The sequence below is a fragment of the Chaetodon trifascialis genome, chromosome 15 (genome assembly GCF_039877785.1).
Source record: "Chaetodon trifascialis isolate fChaTrf1 chromosome 15, fChaTrf1.hap1, whole genome shotgun sequence".
NCBI lineage: Eukaryota > Metazoa > Chordata > Actinopteri > Chaetodontiformes > Chaetodontidae > Chaetodon > Chaetodon trifascialis.
Genome location: NC_092070.1, coordinates 8,618,153 through 8,636,978, shown reverse-complemented (window position 1 = coordinate 8,636,978; position 18,826 = coordinate 8,618,153). Strand labels below are relative to the sequence as shown.

The 18,826-nt window shown below is 43.7% G+C and overlaps 3 protein-coding genes across 4 annotated transcripts in view; 2 read left to right on the top strand and 1 right to left on the bottom strand.

Moving 5' to 3' along the window:
- The window catches only part of LOC139343044 (CD9 antigen), a 71,297-nt gene that overhangs the window by 21,627 nt on the left and 30,844 nt on the right, over positions 1–18,826 (top strand). The window lies entirely within an intron of this gene.
- On the top strand, positions 5,761–11,590 carry LOC139343050 (epithelial membrane protein 2-like). The gene is made up of 5 exons (XM_070980442.1): positions 5,761–5,860; positions 7,669–7,756; positions 8,493–8,601; positions 9,960–10,100; positions 10,193–11,590. Exons 2-5 carry the CDS (start codon positions 7,679–7,681, stop codon positions 10,351–10,353), a joined length of 489 nt encoding a protein of 162 aa, XP_070836543.1. The 5' UTR covers positions 5,761–5,860; positions 7,669–7,678; the 3' UTR covers positions 10,354–11,590.
- LOC139343041 (germ cell-specific gene 1-like protein) lies at positions 11,777–18,266 on the bottom strand. Of its 2 annotated transcripts, XM_070980430.1 has the most exons (6): positions 17,945–18,266; positions 17,148–17,469; positions 14,227–14,274; positions 13,942–14,106; positions 13,742–13,853; positions 11,777–12,420 (listed from the first exon to the last, which is right to left on the bottom strand). In XM_070980430.1, exons 2-6 carry the CDS (start codon positions 17,443–17,445, stop codon positions 11,958–11,960), a joined length of 1,086 nt encoding a protein of 361 aa, XP_070836531.1. In that variant the 5' UTR covers positions 17,446–17,469; positions 17,945–18,266; the 3' UTR covers positions 11,777–11,957. The 2 variants fall into 2 exon arrangements, with proteins under 2 accessions (XP_070836531.1, XP_070836532.1); XM_070980431.1 differs by lacking the exon at positions 17,945–18,266 and having other exon boundaries at positions 17,148–17,478.

Sequence of the window (18,826 nt, the reverse complement as noted above, 5' to 3'; positions counted from 1 at the left end):
CTACAAAAGGGACACTCACTGGGGTGGTGATCATTACTGGAAAATAAAACTGATGATAGTCTCACTCCCGAGTAACAGAGAAGGACAGTGGGAAAGGAAACTCTGAGCACGTGTTGTGTTTCTTTTTTTCTCCCATGCTTTTGGCAATGTGTCACTCCCTTCAAGGATGATGAGTATGCAGTGTGTATGTACAATATGCACGTGTTGTTATTTCTCTAGAAACTGGGGGCATGTGTCACTACCTTCGGAGTTAGATGAGAATGTGTATGCAATTTTACGTGAATGTGGGTGTGAGTGCGTGTGTAAGAATGCGCCTCACTCCTCCACTGACATGCCTGTGCAGTGGCTTATCATCAAAACCGGCCCGGCAGTGCTAGTAGCAGGGACGAGGGTGATGGTCGACTTCTCCAATTAGTCAACAGCCTGGGGTGAGGTGAGAGTTTTAACACAAAAAGCCACTGACAGTGGTGCTAGTGTTTGCTCTGCCTCATTCAAGAGAACACACACATCCAAAGTCTTTGAAATTACTGATGTAAATCCTGTAGACACACACTCTGGCTGTTTTTATACTAGGAGTTTAGAAGTCTCAAGGCAGGGTGCAACATTGTGTAAGACAGAGAAGGAATGAGCAGAGTGAGACAGTCGACCACAGACAGGGAGCTTTACTATTGTGTAAAGCAGCAGTGACTTGGCTGTGGTCAGGCTCACTCCCCTGGCATGTAGGCACCGCTCTGCTGGCTTTGTCTCACACAGTCATGTTGAAATACTCACTCACTGAGACTTCTCACAAACCCCTTCATTAAGGGATTTTGACATTACTCAAGCAAAAATAGCAATCTGTCCTGCTATAGGCCTTGTTTGCCTATTTACATCTAATTCATATTTCTGGCTTCTAGCTGATGTGCTTTTTCAGGCCAATTTAACATGTGTCAGAGAGATAAATGTTCAGCACTGCAGCAACCACAGAAACTTTATAAACAACCGCTAATTAAGAATGTGTAAACCTGATTCCAAAAAAGTTGGGATGAGGTGTAAAACGTAAATACAAACAGTATCATTTGCGAACAAACTGTGTTTACTGATAGCAGTTTTATGAAGTGTTCCTGAGCCCGTGTAGTTATATCCTTTGCACAATCATGTGTTCACAAAGAGGTGAACCTCTCTCCATCCTCCCTTGTGCACAACTGAGCCTTTCCAGGATGCCCCTTTCATAGCCAATCATGATACTCTCACCTGTTACCAATGAACCTGTTTACCTGTGGAATGATCCAAACAGGTGTTTTTGGAGCATTCCACATCTTTCCCAGTCTTTAGTTGCTCCTGTCCCAACTTGTCTGAAACGTGTTGCTGCATCCAATTCAGAATAAGCAGATATTTACAAAAATCAGTGAAGTTAATGAGGAAAAACATTCAAAATATTGTCTTTGTACTGTTTTCAATTGAGTTTATCTCAAAAAGGAGGAGCAAGTTATCATTTTCTGTTCTGTTTCTGCCACATAACTAATTTTCTACAGTGTAAAATGTCAAACTGTAATACAGTCCACTTCTGTGTTTTTCAGTCAGTTTTGAATAGCAGCTCCAGGCATGCATTCAACTCTTTAATGACCCCACAGTGTGCAGTAAACTGAGCGCTGGAACTAACAGAGGCACCCTGAACCAGCCAGCCAGCCCTGAGAGTGTTTCAAAGAATGAATGTTAATAATTGTGCACACAACAATTGACAGATTAAACAATATCAGAACTGTTCCAAGTCATCTTTTATGACACTGGTTTTTCCAGTACTGATCAGCAATGGCGGCAGGACAAAGGACTGATTGTTCAGCAAGCCATCTCATTGGTCTTCTTCAGTAGTTACACAGACATGTGATTAGTCGACTTGCGTTTGGATGTAAAAAACGTGTTGCGGCTCAGCTCCTGCTCCGCCCTCCTGATACTTGCACCAGTAGACAGTGACATGGGCAAACCGAGTTTTTACTCTGAAGAATGATAGCTGACTGATGCATGACTCATGGCATTTCCTCTCCCGAAAATACACCAAGAACTGAAAAAAGGCCTGATCCTTGCATAACTCAAGTGGCAAATTGCGCCACAGACACGGATACTGGTTTCACTCAGTAGTAAGGCTGTGTGGAACAAGCTGGAGGGAGTGTCCAATCACACTGGATGGTACTGTACAAATCTTGGCTTACCTCATCAGCAAGGTGGTGTCGCCACGCCCAGAACAGAATCAGGTCCGACCACATTCTCCGTTCTCACCTCTCACCCTTTTTCACAGTCTGTCTCTCTTTCGTGTTTTTCTATGCTCTGCCATCTCTAGAGTGCGTCTCGCAAGCATTTTAGCCAATGTATGACTATGTCGTTGTGAAGGTCCTGATATGAGCACATCCCTGCATGCTCGGGTGGAGCTGATTGTGTAGGTGATGTAGCAGATGTAGTGTAGATTTTGAGGAAATTTAACCCCTAAATGCAAACTTTCAAAGGACTGACATTCTTTGCTGCAGGGATTTGGGTGGGACATTTGAGACGTTAAGCAGTACAATCAAGGTGTGACGAACATGAATGGATGGACACTCATTCATGTCAGATGGTGGTGTTACTGTGGCTTCCATGGAGTTTGATAGTGTTGTCATGGAAATCAGTGATGTCCATGAGGCACAGAAACCTGAAGTGTTGCCATGGCAGAGGCATCATTTCAGTGCTGGCTATGTTTAGAGTCCCTCTGTCGACATATGAAAAAGGTTATTTTCCATGACAACCACATTAAAACACACTATTCCTCTTAGCTTTCAGCAAAGGAGAAGTGCCTTGGCTTCTTTCCCTAAGAGAGAATTCAGGCGATAGTATTTGTATAGGCGTGCATGAGTGAGTGAGAGTGTGTGTGTGTGCGTGTGTGTGTGCGTGTGTGTGTGTGTGTGTGTGTGTGTGTGTGTGTGTGTGTGTGTGTGTGTGTGTGTGTGTGTGTGTGTGTGTGTGTGTGTGTGTGTGTGTGTGTGTGTGCATTTTTGTTACCTTTTGGGGACCCTCTGCAGTATAAACACTCATTTTGATGGGACTAGTAATCCTCAATGGGGACCAAAGCTCAGCTCTGATGAGGCAAAACATCATCTGTAAGGTTTACCCTGGTTAAGGTTAGGGTTAAGTCCTGAATGACTGGTTAATGTTAGGGTTTGGGTTAGGCTGTCCACAATGAATGCAAGTCAATGTCCTAACAAGGACAGATGCGCAAACGCGTGTGCGTGTGTCAAGAACAACCTCAAGACCCCACCAGAATGCAGCCACACAAGCAGCCTTGCCATAAACTCAAGCAGGCTCTGCTGCCTTTCAAGGACACTGTATTGGCAGGTAAATCATGTCCGAAGCCTGTTATTATCCTGCCGGCTCATACCTGAGGCTGAGGCAGCCTGACATGACACTGACCAGTTACTCTGCTGAGCGTTAGACTTCTGTTGGTGTATCGGCATTTTTTTATACACACCAGAAGCAAACAAGTGCCCTCAGTCTCCCAGTCAGCATCCACAGCAGTCTGTTTCTATCTACTTGTGTGGATCTGACTTGCATCAGCGTACTCATGAACTCTCATATTTATATCTATGTTTTTGTTCATATTTAAGAGAGATCTGTGTTCAAGAATGAACATTTAAAAATATCCTATGGGCTGATCATGTAAGTACTGTATTTGCATGGGACCAGAGTGCAGATGCAGAAGCTGCACTGATAGATAAAAAGGACCATCCCATCATTTCCTATAACATGCAGCAGCAGTGACGAATTCATCATCTGTGATAAAGCACAGAGGCTTTAAGGTGGAAGAAGAGGCATGCATACATACAGTATCACTGTAATGAAGAGCACACATAAGCATGATTTGTTTTGACCTTCAGCTTGCATGTCAGGTGTTCCACATGGGTCTAGTATCCAGTCAGATTCCAACATAGTCGTAACAACTTCAATTTGACAGCCCTGAAGAGTACGGATAAACTCTGAGAGCAGTCCATACATTTAAAAAACAAGCTTCCTGCATGTTTAATAAGAGAGACCTGAAATGCATCAATTCTTCCTCAACTTCCTTTCAAACATCTCTGGAGCCTCTAAACTCCTCTTCAACCTCTTCGTCCGCATTCATTCAATTAGAAATGTCATTTAAACTTTAAAAACCAGCGTCCACTCGGGCACTTACATGTCTAATGTCACCGTTGCTGCTTTCATCTCTTATTCTTTAACTGAGAGTTCACCTGCCCTCGGTCTGTCTCTGTCTTCAACTGACACTTCATGCATTTCCACTTGTTTCCGTTCCTCCACTCTAGCCACCCTTTCACCTTTGTTCAGTAAATCTTCAACTATATGAGTATTTCAGCTATTTCAGATGTTTCAACCACAGTGCGAATTTTCAGTTCATTTTCTTCAGAAAATGTTGCTTTAACTCGAGGTTGCTGAACACTGAACAAAAGCTTGTTTTCCTGTTATTTATGGTCTCTGCATGACAGTTGTCCCCGCCCAAAACCTTTATAACAGCTTTAAAATCAAACCATCTCATAAAACTATAAACTCGAGTTAAGAGCTGTTTTTGTGTGCTTTTGCGATGCTGTGCCGTGAATTCGTCTTTTAAAATGTGTACAACATACGGAGATTTCCAGATTTGAGTCTGGTGTAAAACTCTTTGGCCTTGTTCTCTTTAAAAGAATAAAAACAGTCTTCCTCTCTTAGCATGTCTCCTGCTTCGAGGGGAACTCATTGAGTTATTAGATATGGTTAGCAGAGAAGCTCTGATATTTGCACTCTGCCCCAATAATGTCAGTAATTTGCCACAGCAATTCAACCACAGTTTGGATCTACAAAATCAATGAGCTCTATGACCAATAAGCTACTGTTCATATGATTTATTCTGCTATTATGTGTTTGATAATAGTCGATAAAGGCTTACAGCTGTTCAAAGATTCACCCTCAGACTTAACAAATGCATGTGATCTGCTCAATAAGCAGATGACTTTGACTCACTGGACTCATTAGGACAATGTAAATCACTACAAGCCATTAAACAGTGATGATGAGCAATAATTAATGAGCTTAAAGCAGTGTGAAATGTCTCCAACAACCCCCCCCTCCCCAAAATTCCTCTCTCCATCTCCCTCCCTCTGTTGTCATACCCTCCCTCTCTCACTCAAGCTATAACTTGCAACCAGTTGCCCCCACCTCTCTCTCCCCCTCGCAACCAACAACATTCCTTCATCCTGAAACTCCTTCCTCTGTAACAAAAGCGGGAAAAGACGAAGGGTGGTGATCAGGAAGAAACACCACACTGTTGCTTGTGCCTGCTTGTGTTTATAGGCCCTACTTTGACTTTGTTTATACATGCAACAGCAACGGTGCAACTATGATCGGGCCGGGGCTGCCGTCTGTCACCATGGCAGCATGCGTGGAATCATTGTCAATAATGGCCAATGTTGTGGGAGTTCCCCCTTCAAACATCAGTGAGTCATCAGCTGCCCTCTCTGAGAAAATCACCACCATCAGCTGGGTGACAAAGGCATGAGACACCCAAACACAAAAGGAAAATCTATCACCTGCCCACAAAAGTTGTTGAAATAGTGGCTAGTTTGAACTTTTACGTCTGTGTTAAGCAGCCAGACAGAAAGAGAGGGTGGGACAAGGAGCAAAGACTAGAGTAGGAGGGCGTAAAAGAGGCAGAGATTATGTGATCAAGCAACCGAGAGGCTTGTCTGGGGCGTGGACTTAAAAAGAGGGTCGGGTAAAAGTGGGCGGATAGATAGGTCCCAGTGTTTGTGCATTTAGACTGAGTCTGAGGTTTGTATCCTTGAGAGCAGGAGGAATTCGACTTGAAGAGACACACAGCAATTGAACAGTAAGTCAAAGGTTCTTCTTATGCTCGTTGAATCCCTCTGTGTTTCACCTCTCTGTCGCTGCCGCAGAAGGATGAAACTGTGCTATTTGAATTGGAGATGTTCTGCAGTTTTGCTTCAGTATTTTCTGTTTTTATCTAAGAAAAAAAGGGAAGAGGAGCAGAGTACCTCCCATATACTTGTTCACCTTCACAGGCAACTTGGCTATTGAATTACAGTCTTTCATTGGTGGCCAGGTGAGGCAGCTTTCCAGATGTGCTCAGTCCCTGCAGCAGATGTTGGACTGAAGTGACTAGTTTGATGTGTCTTTTTTTTTTTAGGAGGGAAAAAGGCACAGGACTACTTTCTTACTTGCTTTCTAGATTTTCACCAAACCCAACATCAGCCATATGTATTCCATTCTGCCTCATGGAAAATATGCCACATCCAGGCCAGATCTAAAAACGCCCAGCAGCAACCGTCGACTTATTTTAAAGGGAGATTTTGGAAGGCATTCGATCAAAGTATGCCACCAGTGTATTTTAGATGAAAGCATCCAACTGCTGAGCATGGAACTTAACTTGTTATTTTTTCCACCCAGAAGTTGTTCATTAAGGTTTGCTCGTCGAGAGTACATCTGTATTTGAGCTCTTAGCAGTGCGCGCAGAAATTCCACGCATTTTTAAAAAGGCAACCTTTGTAGCCCTCTGAAGCAGATGAAAAGTGGGAAACATTGGCAAAGATGTGTCAGGCACGATCACATGTGTATCAGGGTGCACCCGGTGTGTGGTTGCGTGTGAGAGCGAGCTGTGTGTGTGCGTGTGTGTGGACCCAGCCCTCGACCACTCCTTTAACATGGAGAGAACCAGTACATTCCAGATATGCCTCTTCCTCTGTTCACACCCAGTGCAGCCACTGTACTGGATACAACCACAAATAGTGCACATGAGAGTGCAATAAATAATGATCAAATCTGTGGTACCTCGGGGCAGAGACACCTGTAGTGGGGCCAGCAAAGTAGAACGATTGCAGTTACAGTAAAGAGGCCTCAGGAACAGTGGAAAAGAGAGTTTTTTAAGTAGTCCTAAGTCAGTTTTTTGGGCTATAGTGTGTGATAATGTGTAGTAACTCAAATCAATGGGATGGGGCGTTGACCAGCGAGCAGGTAATCTCTGCAGTTATTTTAAGGAGTGGCTTGTCTTGTTAGACACACAAGACAAGTCCAAACACATCTGCCTGCCGCGAATGTCCCTTCCCTCCATAACACTCTCTCTCTAACAGCAGTGTCTGGAACAACTGATTTTGTCCTGTTAATGTCCACCAACACCTCTCCGATTGTTGATAGGAACATTATCTTGCTGTCTATTTGCAGGCATTTGACTGGGAGCTGTAAGTCAAAGTAATTAGAAGTGGTGAAGCCACACCCTGAGTGGGTGCCAGGTTTTGGCTTTGCTTTGCAGCTCTGACTAAGTGTGTATGTGTAGTGTGTGTGTGTGTGTGTGTGTGTGTGTGTGTGTGTGTGTGTGTGTGTGTGTGTGTGTGTGTGTGTGTGTGTGTGTGCGCGCGCACGTGCATGCCTGGAGCTGTCATTTAATGGCTGCCTTTCTGAAAGCAGGCAGTAAGTGTGAAGCCTTTGTTATAGGCCATATTTGATTCTATCAGCTCATATTAGCTGCTGGTCTGTTGTGTGCGTGTGTGTGTGTGCGTGTGTGTGTACGTCCTTTTTTCGAGTTCACCCTCCAGTTATATTCATCCTGCATAATAACGGGTGGAAAGTGGTGTAACAAGTTTCCTCTTGTGCCTCTCTCTCTCTCTCCCTCTCTCTCTGCAGCACAGTCATCATGCTGATTCTCCTCGCTGGCATCTTTGCCCTTCACATCATAGGCATTATCCTCCTCCTGGTGGCCACCATTGACAATGTAAGGAATTAAATTTTGCTGTTTTAATTGGCTGAAGTTGTGTTCCCACATACCTGCATACCCCCCCCCCCCCCCGCCCCCATAGACTCCTTACAGCTCCAAAGCATAATTGTCCCAGCATAACCTCCTCACTAGTTTGAGCGTAAAAATGGCACTGCTGAAGAGTTATGTGCATTTCCTCACTAACAGACACCAAAGACTCGAGCCTGATGAGTGATTGTCTGCTCACCTCACCTCCATCACTCGAGGCCTTCATTCCTTCTCTGTCAGTGGTCCTCTGTTCCTCTGAGGGCCGCATATTTGACATTTCTGAGTAACAGATGGGTCAGCCATGATGTTGTAACCGGGTGCCACTCAGTGCATTTCTGTGTGCGTTGCATTTAAACTGCAGGCACGGTGTCAGTCAGACACCGTATAACCGCATAACCACATGTGAATATGTGAGATTCTTACCTGAGTGTTGCATACCTGAGTGAGACTTGTGGAATCCACAGTGACAGGTGGATGTGCCTCCCTCCCTCTGGTTGTGCTTTTGCCTGCAGCTGCCTACAAATACATGTCAGAACACAGTGAACATACACAAATGCTGTTACCTGAACTTTGAATTCTTCCTCCCTCAGTGTTCATTTATTTTCCGTTAGCATGTGGGAAGGTCCATGTTCATGCAACTGCTGCAACAAAGTCATGACATAATGATATGATCTGTAACATTTTGCTCACCTTCCCTTCTTCTCAGGCCTGGTGGGTGACTGACACCTATTCCACTGATGTGTGGGCTCGGTGGGTTTTGACCAATGGCGTGTGGAACTACACTGATCTTCCAACAGGCGCACATTACCCAGAGAGTAAGGCACACACACACACACACACACACACACACACACACACACACACACACACACACACACACACACACACACCCCATGCAGCAAAGAAACAGAGCGAGGAGAACCTGTTGCATGCATGCAGAACTCAAAGTCACATTTACTTTTTTATTAAGAATGTTCCTAAAACGTTTCATTGACTGTCTGCCACACAGTACCACTTAGCACTCCCTGTACTGCCTTTAGCAGTAGTGGCTCAAATATCTGCAATTCATTAAAGCCCCTGAATACCTGGTTTCAAATCTGATCACTAAAACGTTCAACGCTGACACTCACACACTCAGCCAGTGTGTTTCATCAGGGCCGTGAAGGTGCAGTTTGATCAGATTTAATTGACAGTAACTAAACATCCCACCAAGTGTCCTGATTGGTGCACACAAGTATGAGACCCCACCTGCTTCTAGCTGAGCCCCGCCCCTTTCAAGCCAGTAAGATGAATACGTACACAACTCACCCGTGAAATAATCAGAACTGTGTGTTCATGTAGGATCTCATCGCACATAGTGAGGATCTGATTAAGAAAACAGGTTTTCAGAGCCTTTAAAGGCTCTCATCAAACTCCGCTTTCTACTGAGATCTTGACTCATTATTCAGCTCATTTGGAGCAATGACATTTTGAAATCTCTATGATCTTGGGCTGACAGTCAACAAATATCATTTAATTTGCAATACGGCCAAGTGCAATATCCAAACTGCAGGAGCTGTGATTTTGTGATATGATATTTTGTTATGCCACAGAGACGTCGGCTTACAAATCATACTCTCAGATGTGAGAGAACGTGCTTGTTTGATACAGACCTGCCACAGCAATCACACCATAATCATATTTATATTCCTGTTAAGTGAAACTGGAATCCAAAAATGACCCATACCACTAAAATTACATTTTTTTCACATTGTTCAACCCTCATATGATCACATTAAATACAAACCTTCAAGCGAAGTGAAAAATCTGTGTTATCTTGTACACACATGTAGCAGCAATCCTATTGTGTCGTGTAATCTCCTCTGACAACCTCCTGGGACATTTGCATGTGAAGACACACAATGAGTTCAACACCAAATGCATTTGTATTAAAACTAAAAGCGAAGACTTCTGTTTGTCTTCTAAACTTGGAGATGTATAGTGATGGTATAGACTGGTTTGTCTCGACATGGCAGCATGTTCCACATGTTTTAAAAGCCTGAAACATTTGGGACATCTAATCCAGATCTATCAACAGCAAAACCTGTCACTGCAATATGTCTGTTTCCTGGGTGTGTCAGTCTGATGCTGAGCTCATCTTAACGGCGTCGCCTCTCTCTGGCTCCCCCTGCAGATTACCTCCAGGCAGTGCAGGCCAGCTCAATACTGGCTTGTATATTCTCCATCCTGGGCATCTTTGTGTTTGTGGCTCAGCTCTTCACCCTGACCAAAGGACAGAGGTTCACCATCTCCGGCATCTTTCAGCTCCTCGCCTGTGAGTATTTCTCCCCGTCTTGTTTGATTTCTTTCTCTCTCTGCATTTCCTTCATCCCATCCTCACTGCTGCCCATGCCTCCTTCCCTCCAGGTCTGTGCATCATGATCGCAGCCTCCATCTACACAGACCGCTTCCACCTCGAGGAGAAATTCGGTTCGTACGGCCACTGCTACATCCTGGCGTGGATCTCCTTCGCGCTCACGTTCATCTCCTCCATCACTTACTTTGTGCTACGCAAGAAGACTGCGTGAGAAGGACACTAGAGCTAGCTCCAACCAGCCCAAAACCTTTGGCTGGATCTACTCTTTCAGCTAAAATCTGGTTTTAGTCACATATGGGTTGGTGTTTACATTTACATATTTTTGGACCTCAGATTTGAGCAGCTTGTGTATATTCAGCTACAGATACAGCAGACCTGTTGATCCTCTCAAATGCATCCAAGTGTTTAATTGAGTCTGCAGTGAGAGCTTCACACTTTGTGAAGGGTTTCGGATATTTCTGCAGTAAAAGGCAGACTCAATCAATCACACCTGTATTTGAGAGAATTTTCAACCCAGAGTTAAGGCTGGATTTCTTGAGAGCATCTGCAAGGATTAATATTTTTAATGCCATAATGCGTATAAGATGCTATGATAAATTAAGATCTATCAATAGTTTAAGATTTAGAACAAAAACAGGTTGAAGAATCAAATCTGTGGTCTTTTTTTGTTGTTGTAATGTATATTTACGTATGGATATGAATCTTGATAAAAAAAAGGGGTGAGTTTGTTATTTTAGTTTATTGTTCTATTTTATTGTTAGTTCACCAATTTTTTGTTCCATATATCTGCTCTGATCTTACTTTATAAAATGTGCCACTAAATAAACAGAGTGTAACTACAGTGTAATTGCATTGATTTTCACAGTTACTTGGCAAAGCTGTGCTGTTTTGAAGTCTTAAACAAATCTATGGATGTGTCACCTGTAGTAGATTTGCGTGTGATCTAATGATGTGACTATGCAGTGATATAAAGTGGAAAATCAATAATATGATGCATTTGAGGAGGTTTTTTTTTTTTACTGATACAGGAAGACAACAAACCAGATTAAGTGTTGAAGTACAGAATCTTACATTAATTTATAGCATGGGCAGTTTAGAAAGTTTTACTTTTTTTTTAAGTAAGTCGGTCATGAAAGTAGAGAGACTTAAACTAATTTCCTGTGACACTCCCCTAGTATGTATGAAATTTGCCATTTTAGATTAATGAACTAATCAAGTATAATGTGATGTAAACACACCTTCACAGTCTCTCTTTTCCAATCGGCTCTGTTTCCTCCTGGTGTGACATAAAGGCAACTGCCTTGACTCTTAAAGCGTGAGATGCAGTGTGTAAATATGTGTGTTTCCCATAATGCTCTATGTCTAATGCTGTTTTATTTTTGCTACTGTTATTTCTCATTATAGATGACAATGATTTTTACAATATTAAACTTGATTTCCAACCAATTATATAGTCATTTTTTGCTTTTTCTATATTTGTCATGATTAGGAGTAAAGACTGCTTGATTATTTTCTACTGGCTATTTTGGTGCAATGATTTTCTTTTTTTTCTTTTTTTTTTCATTTGAGGTAAGCAGACAAAACAGTGAAATATTTCAAACAGTCTGATGGTCAAATTTATTTCAATTCTGTGCATTAGCCAAAGTAAGATATCTACTGTTTAAACTATGAAGCTGCAAATCATGTCTATATAAATAAAAAACTGCCAGATATTTTTCTAAATACAGTATAGAAATGTTACACTGCATTGCCAAGATATAGGCACAGGTCCTCTAGTCGTAGAAAGACTGCAGTCTGGATTCACTGTACAGGAGTTCAAAGTGGGCTGTAGTCCTCCTCAGGCTCATAACGGCCCTCCTGGTGTCCTGGCAGGGTCATGTGGACAGACCTGATGGGTGACGGAGAGGGAGAGGGGAGGGAGAGGCGGTGGAACGGGGAGGCAGGAGCAGGGTGGCAGGGGGGAGGAGGGAAGGAGTCAGAGTGGGGCAGAGGCAGGGAGTGGGAGTGTGTGAGCCTCGGGGTGGAGGCCGGCAACTTTGCTGACGGGGCCTCGTAATAGGGAGACAAGTGGGAGATCCGGGGGGGAGACGGGGGACAGGGCAGGGTGAGGGCTGGGTTTGCAGGGGTGTAATAAGGTGGCAGGAGCCCCACGAAGTTAAAGCTGCAGGGGTTGAGGCCCGAGGTCCGCCTGGGTCCCACCATCAGCACCTTCTTGGTGTAGTTGTTCAGAGTGGAGACACCGGCTGACATGCAGACAGTGAAGGCAAACCAGGCCACACTGATGGAGACAAAGAGGCGCAGCAAGGAAATCACACGCGTGCAGAAGGTGTGTACATGTGTGTAAGTATATACAGCTCCAAAGGCAAATAACGTCCAATCATGTTCTGATGCCCAGTTGATTCTGATTTTGCATCAAGATGGCAAGATCTTTGAAAGGGGCAGGAGCTGCATTTAGATCTATGGGAAAGACATCGGCAAACAGGGTCAGAATTGAAATTGTAGTCACATTTGATGACCGCGATGCTTGTGCGATATGTTAAGAAAACCAGACGAGCAGCTCTTCCACAGATGACTGAGAATGTCAATGCAGGACGTGATCTGACTTTGGCAACGGGAACAGTCCGTGGACAATTACATAGAGAGGGATATTATAGCAGGGTTGCAGTGCATAAACCCCTCATTACAAAGATGAAAGCACATTTGAGAGTTCAGTGGTGCAAAAACCATCAGCACTGGTCTGCAGGGACGTGAAAAAAAGTTTTCAAGAATCCTTCTTTTTTTATATTGAAATGGTACATAAAGTTTGTCAAGTGGGATAACTGGAAATACATATATTTGGTATATATCTGAACTTTTCACAAGAATCTGATTTGCTTGTGCAAAACAAACACAGGCGAGTAGATAACGGAATAAAAACAGCCAAGACAAGAAGAACTGATGTGAACAGAGTTCAGGAAAGGTTTCCCAGCACCAACATAAACCGTCAGATTCATTCTGTGCAGCTTTTCTGGTACATAGCGCATTCCTTGAAGAAATGGGCGGATGGTATGATACCTTTTTTTCGCAACTTAATCGAAAAGCATAGGGGCAACTGTGGTCCAAACCATTGTGATACTGGCTCCATAGATTTAGACTATTTGTAATGCAGGAGCTCTTAGTATTCTTCTAAAAGCCTGATTTTCTTAAGCAGTCGCCTGATCTGACAGTGACGTTAACATCTGTATGTCATGTTTAAACATGTTCAAAAACACAAACAGGATTTTCCATGTCTGTGGTGGAAAACCACCGAAAACTGGCTTTATAACTGGCCTTGTAGACATTAAATCACACCTGAGGCCATGTTCTTGTGTCGGTGTGTGACAGAGAAAGAGGCTGAGCTGTCGAACTGTCACAGCGATGCCTTCAGGGCTGTTCGGCACTCAGAGCTCCTTGTTGGTGAAAAATCTGAAGAAGCATTAGATGTAAAATTGGGATTTTAAATGGCCAAAAAACAAGACTATATCTGAGAGTCCAAGTGAAGAGAAAGTTTGTCAAGGCAGCTCTGCTTTCCCTGTAAATCTGACCCAACATACAACGCACAGTCTGTTTAATGAACTCACTAGAACGCCCAGGAGTAGCCATAGCTGTGAGGCTTGAAGTCTTCTGGTCCCATTGAGACTGTGGTCTGAAACACCTGCATGAACATCATGTGACCCACCATCCCAAGCAGACCTGCAAGGACAACTGAAATAAATACACCAAATAATCTAAAGGGAACTGGTAGTACTGGTCATTCTGTGTCAAAGCATGACTGAATTACCTCCCAGGACAGTGAAGACAGCAGCAAAAGCGTTGAGCAGCTGGCCCCAGCGCTGTGTGGCAGGGAACCAGGCCCTGATACACAGCTGCACAGACAGCAGCGTGCAGCTGATTAACAGCAGGCCGATGTACATGAGCTCCATCGACAGTGACAGCCACATCATTGCTGCGGAGGGAGGAGCAGAGGCTGAGCACAAAGACGGACGAAGGTTCCAAACTGAAACAATTAGCCAACCAAGAGCAAAGCGCCCACAAAAAAACAGGAGAAAGAGATGAATCCATTTACCTTTTTCAGACCCTGGAGTCAAAGTATAAAACCCTCGACACTTCTCCTCTGCAAATCAAAAGACAAATGCAAATGTAGTATTAAACTCATTGACAGTAACTTAGCTTTACACTGACAGGAAACCTGAGCTGCTGGTGTAAAGGTAAACGTTACAGTGTAATCGCTGTGTAATCAGCATTTTCTCCATTTCAAGAGGAACTGATTCAGAACCCCCCCACCCCCACCCCCCAGCCCCCCGCCCCACCTGTGCACATGGTGCATATTGCACATTTAAATGAACTCTGCAATCTCATTACTGTTTGAATAAGAAGACTGCGGGAGCAGTTTACAAAGTGTTTACATGGCCTGAAGTAACCTGATGGGAGATTATCAGATTTGCCTGGTAGAAATCTGGACGGATGGGGCCTACAGGAGAGATCTTAGCAGCACCGCAAAATGAGAGTTTGCCCGCGTGTCTTGTTTTTCATTTCACTTATCACTTCCAACATGAAGCTATTTTGTTTTCACCCCCAAAATGGGTTTTTCCACCACTGCCTGCAATGCTATTAAAAAAAGAAGCATGGAAACAACCTGTTTCTGCAGTTGGTTAAGCTTCTTTGTGGCTTGTTTACCAATGCGTCTGCATGACAGCTGCAATGATCACAGCACCATATTTGGCTCTGAATTACAGTGACCCTGAGAGATGAACACACTGTGCCAGTGTCAGGTTAGAGGAAAGGTTGTCTAATTGCATTGTGTTTTCTCACTTTGCTTTCTACATGCATGCGTTGTCATATTGGTCAGATTGAGGTAACGAGGTGCACAGTGTTTAAAGGGTGAACTGATTGGAGATTATGAGATTTGTCTGCTGTAAGTCTGGCTGGATGGGGCTTACAGGGAAACTCTTATTAGCAGCACAAAATGGCTCTTTGTCAGCGTCTCTATTGTAGTTCTTTATTTTGGTGATTTTTCCATTTCACTTTTTAATGTCAACATAAAAACTTTTTGTTTTCATCCCCAAAATATGTTTGTTTTTTTCCGACGCTGCTGCCAGTGCCGCTTTGAAAATAAATCGAAACAACCTGTTTTGTAAGTCGGTTAAGCTTCTTTGTGGCTTGTTTACCAGTGTGTTTACATGACAGCTGCAACAATCAGAGTACCGTACTTGGCTCTAAATTACAGTGGTCCATAAGCTCAACAGGCTGCGACTTAAGAAAACAGATGAAATAGACAAAGCACAAGGAAACGCAGGAAACATTTCCACCAAGTCGAGAACGCACGCACACCATGTCGAGAAAAACACACTGCGGGGTGAGAAAACACAACCAGCACCGAGATGTTTTGGATTTCCTTGTGCTTTGTTTGCATTACACTTGGTTGTGTCCTCTCACGCTGCAGTGCTTTTTTTCTAAATGCCGTGCATGTGCGGTCAAATCTGTTTTCTTCATTTGCTGTTGTTTATCTATTTGCATGTGTCTTCTTAAGTAACTGCATTGAGCTCTCAGGGCCACCATGCTAAATAAACTATGAGCATTCAGTCAAATGCTTTGAATGACTGTTTAGATCTCATATGCCATGACATTACTCTTTATAGTAATCTAGGAAAATATAATACAATATAACAAACTGTTATAACAGTCATGAATATGATATTGTGATCATGAGCGTCTCTTAAAGCTACAACATTTGTGGCATCTTTGGGACAGCAGAAACAAAGCTGAGGACACAGCACTGACATGCAGTCACCTTTTTAGCTGACATGGCTAACATTAGCATACTGCTGTCTACAGTATTCATGCAGCATTAGCATTCAGAGTGGTGTCTGTCTACCTGGTGAATGTAGACCCCATGCTGACTTTCCTTTTCGCTCTGTTTAGGGCCTCCTCCACCTCCTGCTTGAAATATCTACATCATTAGCTCCTGAATTCTCTACTTTGGTCATGTTTTGTTACGCAGAGGCATAAAAACTCAGATTATAATTCAACAGTATTTGGAGGTTTCCATAGCAAAATACCTTCACTGATACGCGAGGAGGGAGATTTACAGCTCTGGTAGCTGGGGCAGATTAGGAGGATTGGTTTTTGCTTTCACCACTGCCAACCAATGCACACCAAACTATTAATTACAAAAGGCGGGCTGATTTATATAACTAACCACATTAGTCAGTCGAAACTTTTGGCCGGACTTCAGTATCATTCAGGCTCAATCCTTCAAATCAGCTGCAAATGAGACGGCGAAAACCCGGCCGATGTTTGTGAATCCTATTAACCTTTCTCTCTCTGGGTTTCTAATCCATAATTGAGTCATGCTGTTGAAGTCTAAATCTCTGTGAGCAGAGAACACTGATGATAATCCTCTTCGGGCTGAGCACACACTCGCTTAAACACGCATGCAACTCTAACACACCTCAGGGCTCAATTCATGTTATCACCTTGGATTTCCTCCCCTCCTGTGACCCAGTTCATCGTCTGTCGCACTAGTGCCACAGTTATGGTACAGTTTGTGTCACTTCCCGTTTCTGTGCCAACCCTATCTCACCTTGGGAATATCCTCTACCACACACACGACCTGATCAGCACATATGGCCGGGGACGTGCTTATGAAATCCCTTACGATGATGCTGACTGCATACTGTAAATATGTATTACCGAGGTGTGTCAGTGCTTCGCTGCAGATCTCTTTGAGCTCTCTCATTTATCAATTTCCTCTAACTGCTTCATCCTTTTCAGGGTCACTAGAGACACATCTAGGCTTTTTTTTTCCTTTTGAAAGGAACTGAGCATCTTTGGCTTTTGATCTTCCAATGTGAACAGGGAGGAGTCTTCTTTTCAGTTGAGCTGACAGGGGATCTATTTTCTCACATTTTCATCTTTTTAAACACGTTTTCCCTTTTATGTACAACTGAACAGTCTTACACTCCAGTCTACTGTTTCCTCTCTCACCCCATGCGTCTGTGTAGATGTTCTCCTCACAGGTGATGAACAGGCCGGTGTGGAAGCTGGGGAAGACAAAGCGGTCGTCCCCCGTCTCCCAGGAGAACTGGATGCTGGAGGAGTTGGAGACGCCCGGAACGGGGATGCAGTTGCTGTGCTTGGTGGGCGAACAAAGTGGCTTGGGCACCTTCTGTCTCCCCACGCACCAGTAGGAGGACATGAGGGCCACGCCACCCAGGAAGAGAGACACCACCGTCTGGATAAAGGAGAGGCGAGGGGAACGCATCTGCTGCAGGAACGCCATCATGCGGGGATTGAGTGAAGGCTTGGGCTGGTGGAGGAGATGGAGATGGACGTTTGCATATTGAGAGAAGGTCAGATGTCAGCACTGTATGTTCAATGTCTGACAAAAGAATGAGTATCACAGGTTTTTCATTGTTATTCTACTTGACTTCAGGTCCACCTCCACTCTGGCACATCACTAAAAACATCACCACATGTTGGTAGTTTCCAAGGAGAAGCAGCCCAGTTGCCTGAGATGATTAGCGAGGTGCTTGAAAGAGAAGGTGCGGGGGAGCCGTCGGTTTTACATGACTAATCACATTTAAAGAATACAGAGACTGTGACAGAAAATCAGCACACTGCCGGTAATTTGTGGGAGGACAGATGGCTAAATATGAGGAAAATAGAGGAAAATTGCTGTCACCATGGAAGCGCTCCAGGAGACGGATGCTCGAAACAGTACCTCTGAGCACTTGGCATCGAGCGATGAATCAAATTTGAACGAAGGGGGAAAAAACACTCACCTCCGTCAGCCTCTGTTACTGCGTCCTCGGTTTCTTCATGGAGTTAAGCGCAGAAGGTGAAAGAAGCATCCGGCCCTGCTCCTCCAGCCTCGCTCCTTCTCGCTCTTCATCAGATAGTGAGAGTGACAGAGGATTTTGGCCGTCACGCTGACCTCTGCGAGCGGAGCGACTGTGGGTCTTCCTGATCCGACCCCAGCGGTCAGACACCACTGTGGACATATCACACGGACACGCCTCTTCTTTAATCCATCCGTTCAAATCCAGAGCAGACAACTCTCTTCCATCTGTTTTCATTTTGATTCCTCGACTCATTTTGATCTATTTCTTTCACCTCTCCTCTTATCTGGCCCCTCTTCCAAAGCTCTCCAGCCTGTGAGAGCATGCAGCGCTCACTGTTTTGATGTGAAAATCAACATGACCTTGAAATGGTGAATAAACATGTCAGACAGCCTACACACTGATACATGGACAATATTGCTTTGCAACACCTTATCTGGACACCAACTGTCACCATCGACTGCGTGGCCCTGTGACGATATGGGTGGATTATTAGTCAACACAATCACTTCAATGTAAAGTTTTATGTTGTTGTCACTTTATAATATCATAAACTGGATGTTATCTAACACAGTTAATCAGATAATAGTGTTACAATAATTGCTTTCATACTATTAAAGTGTCCATTTTTAGGTTGGTTTGGTCAAGTTTACATTTGCAGGTTACTACCACTTTGAACTGCAGGAGATGAACGGTTTAACCATTTATCCATTACTTTTAGATATTTGACCACTGGTATTGTAATTTTACTTGTGAATTTCAACCATTAGTTCTAGCTATAGTATCTATTTTAATCACTTGTCCATGATTTTAACTACTTTAGCT

Bases quoted from the DNA above. Each gene is read 5' to 3' on its own strand.
- LOC139343050 (XM_070980442.1), top strand. From the start codon at position 7,679: ATGCTGATTCTCCTCGCTGGCATCTTTGCCCTTCACATCATAGGCATT. The intron at 7,757-8,492 runs GTAAGGAATTAA...CCTTCTTCTCAG, and splicing joins TGGTGGCCACCATTGACAAT to GCCTGGTGGGTGACTGACAC. The intron at 8,602-9,959 runs GTAAGGCACACA...CTCCCCCTGCAG, and splicing joins AGGCGCACATTACCCAGAGA to ATTACCTCCAGGCAGTGCAG.
- LOC139343041 (XM_070980430.1), bottom strand. From the start codon at position 17,445: ATGATGGCGTTCCTGCAGCAGATGCGTTCCCCTCGCCTCTCCTTTATC. The intron at 14,107-14,226 runs GTAAATGGATTC...CTCCCTCCGCAG, and splicing joins GACTCCAGGGTCTGAAAAAG to CAATGATGTGGCTGTCACTG. The intron at 12,421-13,741 runs GTGAGTTCATTA...TGTCTCCATCAG, and splicing joins GGCTACTCCTGGGCGTTCTA to TGTGGCCTGGTTTGCCTTCA.